The 12,451-nt window shown below is 40.8% G+C and overlaps 1 protein-coding gene across 1 annotated transcript in view; it reads right to left on the bottom strand.

Annotated features, from left to right (window-relative positions):
- si:ch73-281f12.4 (Ras-associating and dilute domain-containing protein-like) overlaps positions 1-10,787 on the bottom strand; it is a 31,789-nt gene extending 21,002 nt beyond the window's left edge. The window contains exons 1-6 of the mRNA XM_042392554.1: positions 10,054-10,787; positions 8,239-8,577; positions 7,438-7,673; positions 3,649-3,977; positions 723-1,418; positions 456-493 (exon numbers count right to left, since the gene is read on the bottom strand). Of these exons, the coding sequence (XP_042248488.1) occupies positions 456-493; positions 723-1,418; positions 3,649-3,977; positions 7,438-7,673; positions 8,239-8,577; positions 10,054-10,181 (1,766 nt within the window). The 5' untranslated portion in view covers positions 10,182-10,787. The remainder of the gene's footprint in view (positions 1-455; positions 494-722; positions 1,419-3,648; positions 3,978-7,437; positions 7,674-8,238; positions 8,578-10,053) is intronic.
- Between the last annotated feature and the right edge of the window lie 1,664 nt (positions 10,788-12,451).

The following is a 12,451-nucleotide window of genomic DNA, read 5'->3' as shown; positions in this document are numbered from 1 at the left end:
CATGAATTTTTCTGTGGTGTTCCACAAGGTCTTGGTGTTTTAATGTGGTATTTTGGAAGGATTTATTTGAATATGTGCCTAACCAAAACACAACGTTTATTACAGATTTATGAGTAGAAAAGCTTGATACACAGTGCTGAGCTGCATTTCAATTTAATTTTCAGGTTCCCAGTTTTCAGATGATGTATCACCACTTCTATGTAGCATATACTGTTAACCTGCTATCTCCCCTTAAAGATCCCCCCGCCCCCCCCCTTCTAAAAAAGACAAAAATGGGTCTATAATGGGAGGGACGGAGTGGAAGAAGTTAACTCCTCTTTTATTCTGACAGTAAGACTTGAGGTGTCAGGTGTTATATATCATCACAGGCAGCAGCTGCAGCTCTTCTCTCTGTGACGGGTCATTGTCGTGTATTTCTGGGCCATTCTGAAAACACTTGTGGTTTGTCTACTCACGTTTCTGGTTGGATTGCTGCAAGTTCCTTTGTCTTCTCCTGAGAGGGAGAACACATAAAGAAAATATTCATTTCATGCATGCATTACGTGCAAACATCAACCATCTTCTGCACATTACCTACAACCCTGATGGCACATTTGATTACTTTATATTCTTCGTCACACTCTGGGGAATACAGCGTTGAATGCACAGAGATGAACAAACTCTCTGGTACAAAAGCTCGATTATCTGATGGCAAAAAAGTCAGAGCAGAGTTTCATCCTTACCCACATAACCAGCTGGATCTGGCTGGCTATCCGGAGCAGCAGCTGTCTGAAGTGTGTGAGCTCAAACGTGGAGGCTGAGTGTTGGATGCAGAGGCTAAGCAGGAAAGCAGGTGTCAACTTTGGTTCATTCCCACTGGGGTCCAGCATTTCCAAAATCTCCTGTAGGACTCTTTCCTCCTGCTCCAGCTCATAGCTTAGCAAAGCCGCTGTGCCTTCCAGGTCCCTCCAGCGAGGAGGTAAAGGCTTTCTCTGAAACCTTTTAACGGGCATAGAGGAACCGCATGATGAACAAGAGGATGACACCTTTGTGTCAGAGTTCGGGCAGAGTCTTGTCATCCAGGGAGGGGTCTGGAGAGATCCTGATGTGCTTGTAGGATCCTTAAACATGAACAGGTAGTGTTTCCCCAAACCCACCAAGTCCCCTGGATTCAGTTCTACCTCCTCCTTCAGCAGAAAACCATTCCTGGTGACAGGAGCACCGTGGAGGGGCTTCAGCATTGTTAATGTCTTTCTGGGCTCCCCTGTGGAGGTCGGGTTGTTAGAGTCCAGGCGTCTGACGCAGCAGTGTTGGGGCAACACATCAGGAGCGAAGAGAAGGATGTCGACCTTTAACCTCTCCTCATCTTCTCCGTTACAGTGCTCCCTGCAGCAGCCGAAGATGGTGGTGGTCCCACTCATTAGATAGATGACGAAATCCTGCAAAAAAACATGGTTTTTAATTAATTATTCTCTATTCTTGCTGCCTAAACTATTCCAAATGACAGTCGATGTGTGATTTTCTTATGCAACATTTTTGGAAATCATCCAGCAGTGTGCGTGTTAGCAGCAGCAGGATCAGCTGGTAAGTACAGTCTGCGTTGGCAGTATGACGAGACAAGAATGGAAGGGCTTATGAGAGAGGCGTCAGTGATGTCAATGACCTCAGGGACACCACATTAAGACTATTAGTCGGGCGATGATACCGTATCATCTCTGCAGGTAGGAGACAAGCAGACTGAGAGGTCTGTGACAAGCAATGTAACGGCAGCACAGGTATGAAGATAGCGCCACTACAACACACGTTATCCCACATGATACTACATGTCAACAGATTTTGTTTGCAAAAAATGTATTACATCTCATGTTAGGTTATTTTTCTTTCATAAAATAAAGCTCACATCTCTTACTGTTTCAAAGCCAAACCAACAAGTTTTCAGAAATTGTCTTGAATATAATTTTCTGCCAGCAGCTAATATAATCTGTGTTATTTTGTTGGAGCTGCAACAGTAAGTCGATTAGTTGATTGTCAGAAAATGTATCTGCAACTTTAAGATAATCAATTCATCGTTTTAAACATTTTTCAAGCAAATATTTGCTAGTTCCAGCCTCTCACATGTGATGATTTGATGCTTTTTTTTATTATATATGATAGTAAACTGAATATCTTTGTGTTTTGGACTTTTGGTTGAATAAAACAAGCTATTTAAATAGATCACTCTGGGCTGTAGGAAGTTTAAACGAGCATTTTTCACTTTTTTCTTGCATTTTAAAGACGAAATGATTAACCAGTTTATTGAGAAAATAATCATTAGTTGCAGTTCCACCAGTTAATCTGTGAAGACACAGTCTCAAAAACAAACGTTAGAGGTCTAATGTTTCCTGCTATAGGACCGCTGATACACTGCAGACCTGCCTCGTTCCTTTGGTTTGGCTTTGGGTTGACCTATTGTTGCAGAGTAAGATTAGGCCTGCTGTGGTGCTACCAGTATCCCGCACAGTCAGCAATCTCCACCAGCGGGGATAAACACCATTGCGAGAAAGAGAGCTTCCTGTTCCTGGGAATGGGCGGGGCCGAAGCCACAGCCTGACTCTCTGATTTACTGTGAAAAATGAGCTGTGTAAACAACACATCAACAGAGACAGTGTTGGAGGTGATATTTTTGAAAGTGTTTTCATATGAGGGATAGTTTAAAGCCAGGATCAGGTATACTGGTATGTAGATTACAGTGCACCGGTTTACATGTCCTCATCCCACTGAGTTTGTTTATATGCTCTCAGAATAGCTCCCGTGTAGTTTAGAACTTTATCCTTCTCTACAGTGTGTCTTTAATCAGGGTTATCTCCTTGTTTGGCCAAACGTCCTGGGCAGGTTTCCTTGTGACTGACTGTTCCTTGTCCTTTCACTGGGACATGCTGACAGACTGCCCGTCCTGTGTTGAACTTCCAGTAGAGAGTGTCACTTCTGTTTCCTCTACCGGACTCTGAGCCTGTGCAGGACAACAGGATCCCGAGTCCGTGCTGAGAAACCCACAGCGAAGCACAGAGTGTTTCCTTCCTCTCTGACCTGTTATAACACAGGTGACCAAAGCTCTACCCTCTGACTCTGGGATTTTCTCCTCCAGGTTCTTAACATAAGACATTCAATCCAATACTCTGATGAACTTGTTGTCTCTGCTTGTCTACAAACTGCCTGGAGACTCTCTCAAGGACCTTGAGAGTTCTTCAATGAATCAACTACAGTGACGTCTTAGTTAAGGCAGTTTTATCTATGACGGATAAGAGGAACCATTCATTTAATTACAACCTAAGTTTCTTCCCACATTTATTTTTAGGTGAAAGAAATTCTTCGTAGACTTCTCAAACTCATCGCTTAGTTTTACTCAAAAATAAACTGAATATTTTTTAATTTTAGACTGCTGTGTCACCTTGGATTAAGTAAAACTGTGAGATTTTTCACAATATTCAGACATATTATTGACCAAATGAGTCATCGATTTATCAAGAAGCTAATAACCAGATTAACTGATAAAGAAAACAATCATTAGATACAGCCCTACTTATCTGTTTAAGGTGATTACAACAATGTTTACCTATTCATTTGACAATTATACATGTTGAAAATGTTGCGTTATCTTCACATTAGCAGCACTTCCTCCCTCTCACTCACCTGTCTGTGGCTGTAGCCCTGAAGCAGCAGGAAGTAAGGGAAGTCAAAGGGTGGGTGAATGGAGTACTGGGTGGTGTTGTCGTCACTACTTTCCGTCTCCTCCTTCTCCATGCCCAGCCGCAAGACTTCCTTGTCGGCCTCGGCCTCGGGATCCTCCCTGAGGGCGCTCTGCTGGGCCCGGCTGGCCTCCTTCCCCATCGCTGACAGATCCATTTCACTCAGACTTCTCCAGATCCCGAGTCCGTCCACGTCCTCCCCGCTGCCGTCCACAAATAGCGAGGTCACTCTGGAGCGGCTCTTCTGCAGCTTACGAGCCTGAGCGTTGAGGCCTGGATTGAAAAGGAGACAGCGTGATATAGCGATGCCAGAACTGAGTAGTGTCTAGACCAAGCTGTACTGTTCATCAGAGCTGCAACCATTAGTCGATTTATTGGCGACTAGCTTAAAAAAATGGAATGATCCAAACATTTTGCCTCTAAAATTTGATGGTTTATGTTTTTCTTAGGTTTAGTATCTTTGGGTTTTGACCAAAACGAGACATGTGAAGATGCAACCTTTGACTTTGGGAAATTGCAGTGGTCATTATAATGTCTTAGACTCCCTGGTGACATATTCAAATGTCTCGTTTTGTCCCAGCGAAATCCAAACAAAAGCAGCAAATCCTCACATTCATGAGCGCCAAGACCAGCAAGTTTTTTTTGCATTTTTGTTTAAAATGACAAAAGCAACAAGTAATCGATTAGCTGCCAACTATTTAATTAATCGCCAACTATTTTGATCATTCTGAGTCATTTTTTAAGAAAAAGAATTCTAATTCTCTGATTCCAGCTTCTCAAACGTGAATACTTTCTGGTTTCTTTAGTCCTCTATGACAGTAAACTGAATATCTTTGGGTTTTGGACTGTTGGACATTTGAGGATGTCATTTTGGGCTTTGGGAAACGGTGATTGACATTGTTCACCATTTTATGGACCAAACAACTAATCCACTAATCGAGAAAATGATCGACAGATTAATCAATAATGAAAATAATTGTTAGTTGCAGCTCTAAACTAATCAATTAAACGACTAATCATTGCAGCTCTACTCATGATAAGACAGTGCCTAAACTGTTTGTGGCCACAATGTTGGCAAAATGGCAAAAGAAAAGAGCAAAAACACAGAAAGGACAATTTATACAATATATTTCTATGGATCAACATTAAATTATTGCTGAGATTCTATTTGAAAGTAAAACACATTCAGCTCAACACATATCCAAAAATTAACAATGACCAAAACTCCCCTGAAAATCACTCTGGTCAATCAAACTGACTCCAACATAATGGTTCACTGCACTGGCACCAATTCAAACGAAACATAACCAGAGGAAAGAGAGGAAATGTGCAGGGAAAGTGAGCTGTGGCCACCTCTATCTGATACCAACAGCCGCTCTGTCGGCCCTGACGTAACACAAACACTATTCAGCTCATTTGAACCCATTAAGCACCATGGAATGTCCAAAGAGCCCGGCTTCACACCCGGCGCTCTGCCGCTCTTATCAGCTGTGGAAATGGGTGTTTTCCACATTGTTCACCCCCAGTGTGACAGACTGGGCTCAGTGCCTAAAAAACCCAAGGAGGTAAAGGGGCAGTTTCCCCTGGTCAGTGAGAGGGTGGATCACACAGGAGGGAAACATGGGAACTGAAGCTGGACTGATAGAGGCTTATAAAGATCACTGCTGATGTTTTCAGACGAGAGTCATTGATTACTGATGTTAGATGATATTCAAATCTTCAAATTTGATCATATTCGTGCAGCAAAATGTAAGTTATCTCTGACAATCAGCATATATGACTCATAATTAAAGATTTTGGGAAATCACCTTATTCTCTTTCTTGACAAGAGTAAGTAAGAAAATTGATACCACTCTGTATGGAAAATATGAACCGCTTAGCTTAGTTTAGCACAAAGACTAGAAACGGGTGGGAACAGTTAGCCTGGATCTGTCTGCAGGTAACAAAATTCACCCGCTAACAGTGTGTGGGACAATTTTTTGGCCAGAACCAGTAATTTTTTGGAGTGTCCACTGGTGGCAAAAGAGCAGCGTTTATACTGGAGCTGCAACGATTAGATGATTAACTGATAAGTTGATAGACAAAAAATTAATCTGCAACTTTTTATGATTATCAAATAATCGTTTTTGTAATTTTTTAAACAAATACGCCAAACATTTTCTGGTTTCAGCTGCTCAAATGTGATGATTTAATGCTTTTCTTTGTCATGCATGACAGTAAACTGTATATCTCTGGGTTTTGGACTGTTGATCAGACAAAATAAGACATTTGAAGACGTGACCTTTGACTCTAGGAAATTACAACAGATATTTTTCACTATTTTCTGAACTAAATGACTAATTGAGTAATTGAGAAAATAATCCTCAGATTAATTGATAATGACAACAATGGTTAGTTGTAGTCCTAGTTTATACACTTCAGTTTTTGTACGAATTAAACAAACAAGATTTAACGTGTTAATTAGTGAGCTTTACAGATGCTGGAAGGCTGATTTTGTTACCTTCAGACAGAGCCAGGCTAGCTGTTTCCCTTTGATTCCAGTCTTTGTGCTAAGCTAAGATAAGCAGCTGCCGGTTTCAGCTTCATATTTCCAGTAACAGATTCTCTCATCTTACTCTGGCCAATATGTCATTTTCCTAAAAATAATTTCCTTTAAAACTCACACATCTAAACCCAAACTAATGAAAAGTCTTTTCAGGGGTTTGGTTGAGCTACAGAAGCTATTTAATATGTCGGGTGTTTAAATATGGATAGGCCAATATGAGATTTTGAATATCAATAACAAAGAGTAGAATTAATATTTTAGACACTTGGCACATCATTGCAAAAAGAGAATAATAAGAACATTGGGTTAAAGAATAAAAAGCACCTTTTTCTAGACATAAATATTTTTTTTGGGACTACAGAAGACCATCTGCCAGTTTGTCCTGGACTGCTTTTATACTGGATGTTGTCAGCAGATAAATCACCCAAACTGATGGACCGGTATATGTGGAATACCTGCCGATAAATATTAGCTCATCGATAATCACTCTATCTCTCATTTAAACACAGAATTACCTCTCAAAGACAATTAAACATCAGTTTTTACGGCTGTGATCAGCAGGAGTCTCCAACATATCAGCAGCTCAAGACACAAACAGAACAAGGTTAATTAAAAAGCCAGTATTGGCAAAGCAATATACTGGTCTAAAGCAGATGAGAACCACAACAAACTTGTGCCAAAGTCAACAGGGCTGCACGGACTCCAGCGTGCAGGAAGTGAGCTCTGACAGAAAGAATAACACAGCAGTGAGTGGCCACATTCTGGCAGCTACAGGCCCAGTGGGAAGAGCTGCCCGGTGCCTCGAAGCTTCACGGGGCCCTGATGGGCCCTTGCAATAAAACAAAGATAAGAGTGGGGCCGCTCTGACCTCCTCTATCCCTCACTGCAGCTTTTGTTTCCTCTTGACCTCTCTCACATGCCGGCCATCTCCTCTGTTCTAGCTGGTGATAAGCTGGACAATGAAGGCTGTTAGCCTGCAATAAGAGGCAAGGATAAAAGCTCCACATGCCACCACAACAGAGACTGAGTGATTGATTACCCAGGCGTAAGGATGTTAGGGTCACTGAGCTATGTCTACATCACTGAAAATGGTTAGATGTGCGCTTTTGAAAGAGTCTTGGGTTTCTGGAGAAGACCTCCTCCGAGAAACACATGAAGAAGACGTGGCTCTTTTCCACCTGCGTGTACCTGCTGTGACTGTGTCTCTGTCCTTTAAACTTTGCTCCTCGATGTTCGCTCGCAGCTGGATTTCGAAGCGTCTGGAGAAACCTTCCTTGGGTTTCCAAAGCGACTGAAGCATGAGGGGTTTCTCGTTGTCTCCCACCACACGGAAACACTCCCTCTTCCACTGGTTATCTGCACCCGTCTGGCCAATCACGTCACACAACACGTAATCGTTGGTGTCTTCTTTTTCCAGGCAGTACCTAAACAAAAAAAGTAGAAATTCAGACGGTGTAACTATTGATAACGAACAAATCCAGACATGTGAGAAGCTGGAACAAGGAACTGTTTAGCACTTTTGCTGGAAAAAAAACTTAAATAATTAATTATTTATCAAAATGGCTCCTTAATAGCGATATTTTGTTGATCAACCAATCGATTCATTGCTTCAGCTCTATTGCTAAACTTCAGCAATTGAATATTGTCACTGAACATTTGAGCATCCTGATGTTTGCTTTTAACACCCTCATGGAGCTGCTAGCATGACTGGACCATCACTGCAAAAAATATCAAATCTTTAAGAAAATCAAGCTCTACAGTTGAGCAAAGGTGAGAAATATGCTGTGCAGTTTATTTTATATCTAAAACACTTTGATTTAACAGCTGTTCACACGTTGTAGGAGTTTTGAAAGGCAATGAGTCACATCATTAGACCCAATCAATCCTTAGTAGAGTTTTTCCAGACACTGAAAGATAACAGTCTGAGTTTGCGAGGCTAACATCTCTCTCAAATCTAAAATATAACACAAGTCTCATGAAAGCTCTCACCTGTCCAAGGCCTCCTTCACCAGTTCCTTTGCACTGGACTGTGTGGTGGCCAGCACGCTCTTGTAGTTGGTCCCCTGGCAGATGTCGCTGCCAAAGATCTTGAGAATGCCGGGGACAGACATTTGGCTGGACAGCTCGGCTGGGTCGTCCGCAGCCTGGAGGTCTCCAGCCAGCGTCCCGCTGCTCAACGCTTGGCCACGGCGTCCGCTGTCCCGTAGGTTGGGGCTGTAGTTGAAAACAGTTGAAAGTCTGTTGTTGTGCCGGCGGATTTTGCTCTTGGCTGGCTGCCGGACACCCGTGCTCTCTGTGGAGCGGACAGTGCTGTCCGAGTTGTTGGACCTGAGAGGGATCAGAGGAAAAGATGGTGAGATAATGTACACGATGCGATGCCCTGAACGTACACAATAAAAGAATCAGCCGTTCTGCGTGTGTGTGTACCGTTTGTGTGGATCCTGTATGCTCAGACAGGTCAAACGCTGTCAACCACAGTTCACCGTACACACTGATTTATATGTAGGGGTAAATAAACTATGACCTCTAAGCTGATCATCATAAGGCAGTGACTTTCCACCATAATACTCTTTTCAGTAGGGTCTGCAACTAACTTATTTTCATTATTGATTAATCTGCTGATTATTTGTTCCTCAATAAATCGATTAATTTGTCCATAAAACATCAGAAAACTGTCAAAAATGTCCATTACGATTTCCTGCAGCCCGAGGTGATGTTATCAAATGTTTTGATTGTCTAAGATCCAAATATATTCAATTACTACAACGTTAAGACATTGTAAACTATCAAATGTTTGGCATTTTTGCTTCAAAAAGGTAGTCTGAAAATGATGAACTTCCTAGCTGAATTGTGCATCAGCTTTATAACATACTATACTGCAGTTTTTAAGTGTTTATTTATGTATTTGTCAAGAATTATAACTCATGTTGTGAGGTATCTTTACTGTAAGTGGAGGCTGGTGTATAAACTTAGTAAAAATTACAATATAGTAAAATATAGTTGTAATAATGCTGAGTATGTCTTCATAGGAGAAGTTGTGACAAAAACTGTACATTAATAAACACTTAAAATGTCTTTATGTTTGCATACAACAACATTATAGTGTGTTATATTAAATTTTATATCATGCTTATAAATGCTTCATAGAGGGGGTTAAAGGACAGGTTCACAGTTTTTCAAGTGTGTCTTAAAACAGCAGTCAGGTGCACATATGAGAAGTGAAAGAGGTTTTTCCTCGCTGTAATCATTCCTCCTGTTCATACTGGCTGTTAAAAGATCCCCTTCAAATGTGCTTTCAATGTAAGTGATGGAGGCCAAAATCCACAGTGTGTCCACACAGTCATTTAGTGCAAAAATGTATTTAAAAGATTATGTGAAACTTATATGAGGCTTCAGCATCTGCCACATTTAGGCTACAGTCTTTTTAACATCATCGTCCCTCTTTTTGTTTCCTCAGACAGTTTCCCTGTTGAGCTGCTGGTAACAAAAAGAGGGACTTTGGCACTAAAAAGACTGTAATGTTGAAAGATATCTACTTGATTTGACTAGATCTGAAGCTTCACATTACCTTCAGATAAACTTTTAAATACATTTTCGCACAGAAGGAGGACTGTGGATTTTTGGCTCCCATCACTTCCATTGTAAGTGCATTATGAAGGGATCTTCTAATGGTCTGTGTGAACAGGAGGAATGATTACAGCAAGAAAAACATGCTTCAATGTTTATTTGGGCTCCTGACTGCTGTTTTAAGACAGACTTGAAACATGTTGAACTCGTCCTTTGAAGTGGAGTTTATAGACTTACTGGACAGATCCATTGCTGGGTTTCCTCCCCAGCTTGGCCAGGCGCTTCTTTGGAGAACGGATCAGTAAACCCACAGGGAAGTTCAGGGCTTGTTTATTTACGTGGCTGCTTCTCTCCTCCGAAATCATTTTTAGTTTTCAGTTCACGTAAACACAACAAAACTACTGAAACAGTCGAGATGACAAGAAAATAGCATTATTCGCGACTAGATGTTAAAAACCTTTCGGGATCAGAAGTGTCCGGTTCCACCTCGAAAAAAAAAACCGTCCAAAATTTAAAAAAAGTATTCCAACAGTGTAGTGTTTATGTATCCATTAGATATAAAAGTTATTAAAAATGTTAGTAGTGAGATGAGCTAACGTTATATTCCCACATAAGTTAGAGGAAAACCAAAAGAGCGCCGGTACGTTGCTTCAAACTTCCAACTTTTCCTGAAGATAAAATCCAAACTGGGAAAATTCAGCAGCAAACGAAGAAGACGTGGAGATATTTTCACACACAGTTTGTCCGTGTCTGGCTGGAGGCAGTTGGAAAACGGTCCGGTCCATAATGACAGTTGGAGATCCGTTAACTCCGCCGGGGAGCGAAGAGCGGACTGAATGAAAGGCAACCTGCTGCTGCTGGGGTCGCGAGCTACTACAGCTGACGTCACTGAGGCATCACGCGCATGGTCAGCGAAGAGGCGGGACAAATGATTAACACACACGCACACACAGGCTCGCATTTGTACTTCTATCCTTGTGAGGACCGTCATTCATTAACCCCTTATTCTAACTTTAACCATCACAACTAAATGTCTAACCCGAAACATTACCCTAAATTGAACTTAAACCTAATTAAAACCTTAACCCTAAAATCAATCCTTAACCCCACAAATAGCGTTCTGAATATATGTGCCAAAGTGAGGACCGGCTAAAATGTCCCCACAAGTCTAAAAGTCTAATTAGTCCTCACAAAGACAGACATACAGGTACACACACATAGACACACATAGAGAGAAAGAGGGGACCTATAGGCCCAAGCACTATGTCCTCCTTAAAATTTTAAGTGAAATAAGGTATATATGACATATAGATAACACTTTATTTTAAGGGACCCATATTTTCCTATCATTTCCAATAAATTAACTGATATTCAACTGGTTCAACTGTATGTTTTTAGGAAGATTCCTGGAAAGAACAATATAATTTGGTACTAATTATATGAGATACAAAGACATTGTTTAAAGCACCATTTCACTGATTTTCAACCTTATCTCTAGCTATCCGAATTACAGATATAGTGTGTAGGAGCCATGAATGGATTTATTGTGAATGATGGTTTATATTTTTGGTTATTTTGGTTTATTTGTTATTGCACAATCATAGTGATTGATAATCAGGTCACATGGATGTGATATACATATAGTTAATATAAGCACCTGTTCACTTGCATGGTGGTGGGTAAGAAAGAGAGAGAGAGTGAGTGGGTTGCTGTATTTTTTTGTTGACCACTGTTTTTGCCTCTGATCACTGTGATTATTTTGAGTATATGATGTGTACATTATAATAAGTTGATCTTTTTCATTAATAAAGGTTATTAGACATATTTTTTTGACCTCAGTGATTCTTTTTAGTAACACGTCAGACAATCAGCAAACAAGGCCTTACCTCAGCCTCTCAGTGACTTTTTACTTTGTTTCCAGTAGTGGCTACATGGTGTGATAAACGTCTGCAGTTGTTGCTGATGTTCTCTGTGTCTCTGGGGCACAGCTGCAAAATCTGTTGTTCTTTCAGCACCAGTGCCGTCATTTGATTTGTACAGTGACGTAGTTGGGGGGGGGGGGGGGGACTACAGGCTATTTCAGCTTGGATTTCTAGTCCCCGCCTCTACATAGCCAGGATCATGCTCTAGATGCTGCGCAAAAGCAAAACTTCCTTGTTCTCTTTGCAAGAGCAACAACTGCTTTTAAACTCAACACAATTAACTTTAAAGAAAATTCTAAGAAAAATTTAAAAAAGTATTACTGCACAAACAAGATTGTTTTTGCTAATTCTATATTGAAATCATATTGAAAATAACAGAGTACTCCAGTAATTCAGTAATGCACTTCCATAAAGGCTCATAAGAGCTCATAAGATGCAGAATGAGCTCCTAAAATGCTGGATCCTCCAAAAATACTCCAATAATGCAAAATAAAAGGACTCTTTCATTACACCTCCCTTTCTCCCTCTCACTTCTTTCAAACGCCTCACCTCCAGTTTGTAACATAAGCTTTCTGTTAAGGAAGTTAAGTCTCAAGCCCAGATAACCAGTGTTGTTTTATTAGACTTGATGAAGCTGTTTTTACAGACTGACTTGTACTCCTACGCTTTGACTGAACTTGTTTTAATATATACAACAAGCTAAGTGCTAATAT

The sequence above is a fragment of the Thunnus maccoyii genome, chromosome 18, assembly GCF_910596095.1.
Source record: "Thunnus maccoyii chromosome 18, fThuMac1.1, whole genome shotgun sequence".
In the NCBI taxonomy this organism is placed as follows: Eukaryota; Metazoa; Chordata; class Actinopteri; order Scombriformes; family Scombridae; genus Thunnus; species Thunnus maccoyii.
Note: the sequence above shows the minus strand (reverse complement) of the source record. Positions and strands in the feature narration are given on the sequence as shown.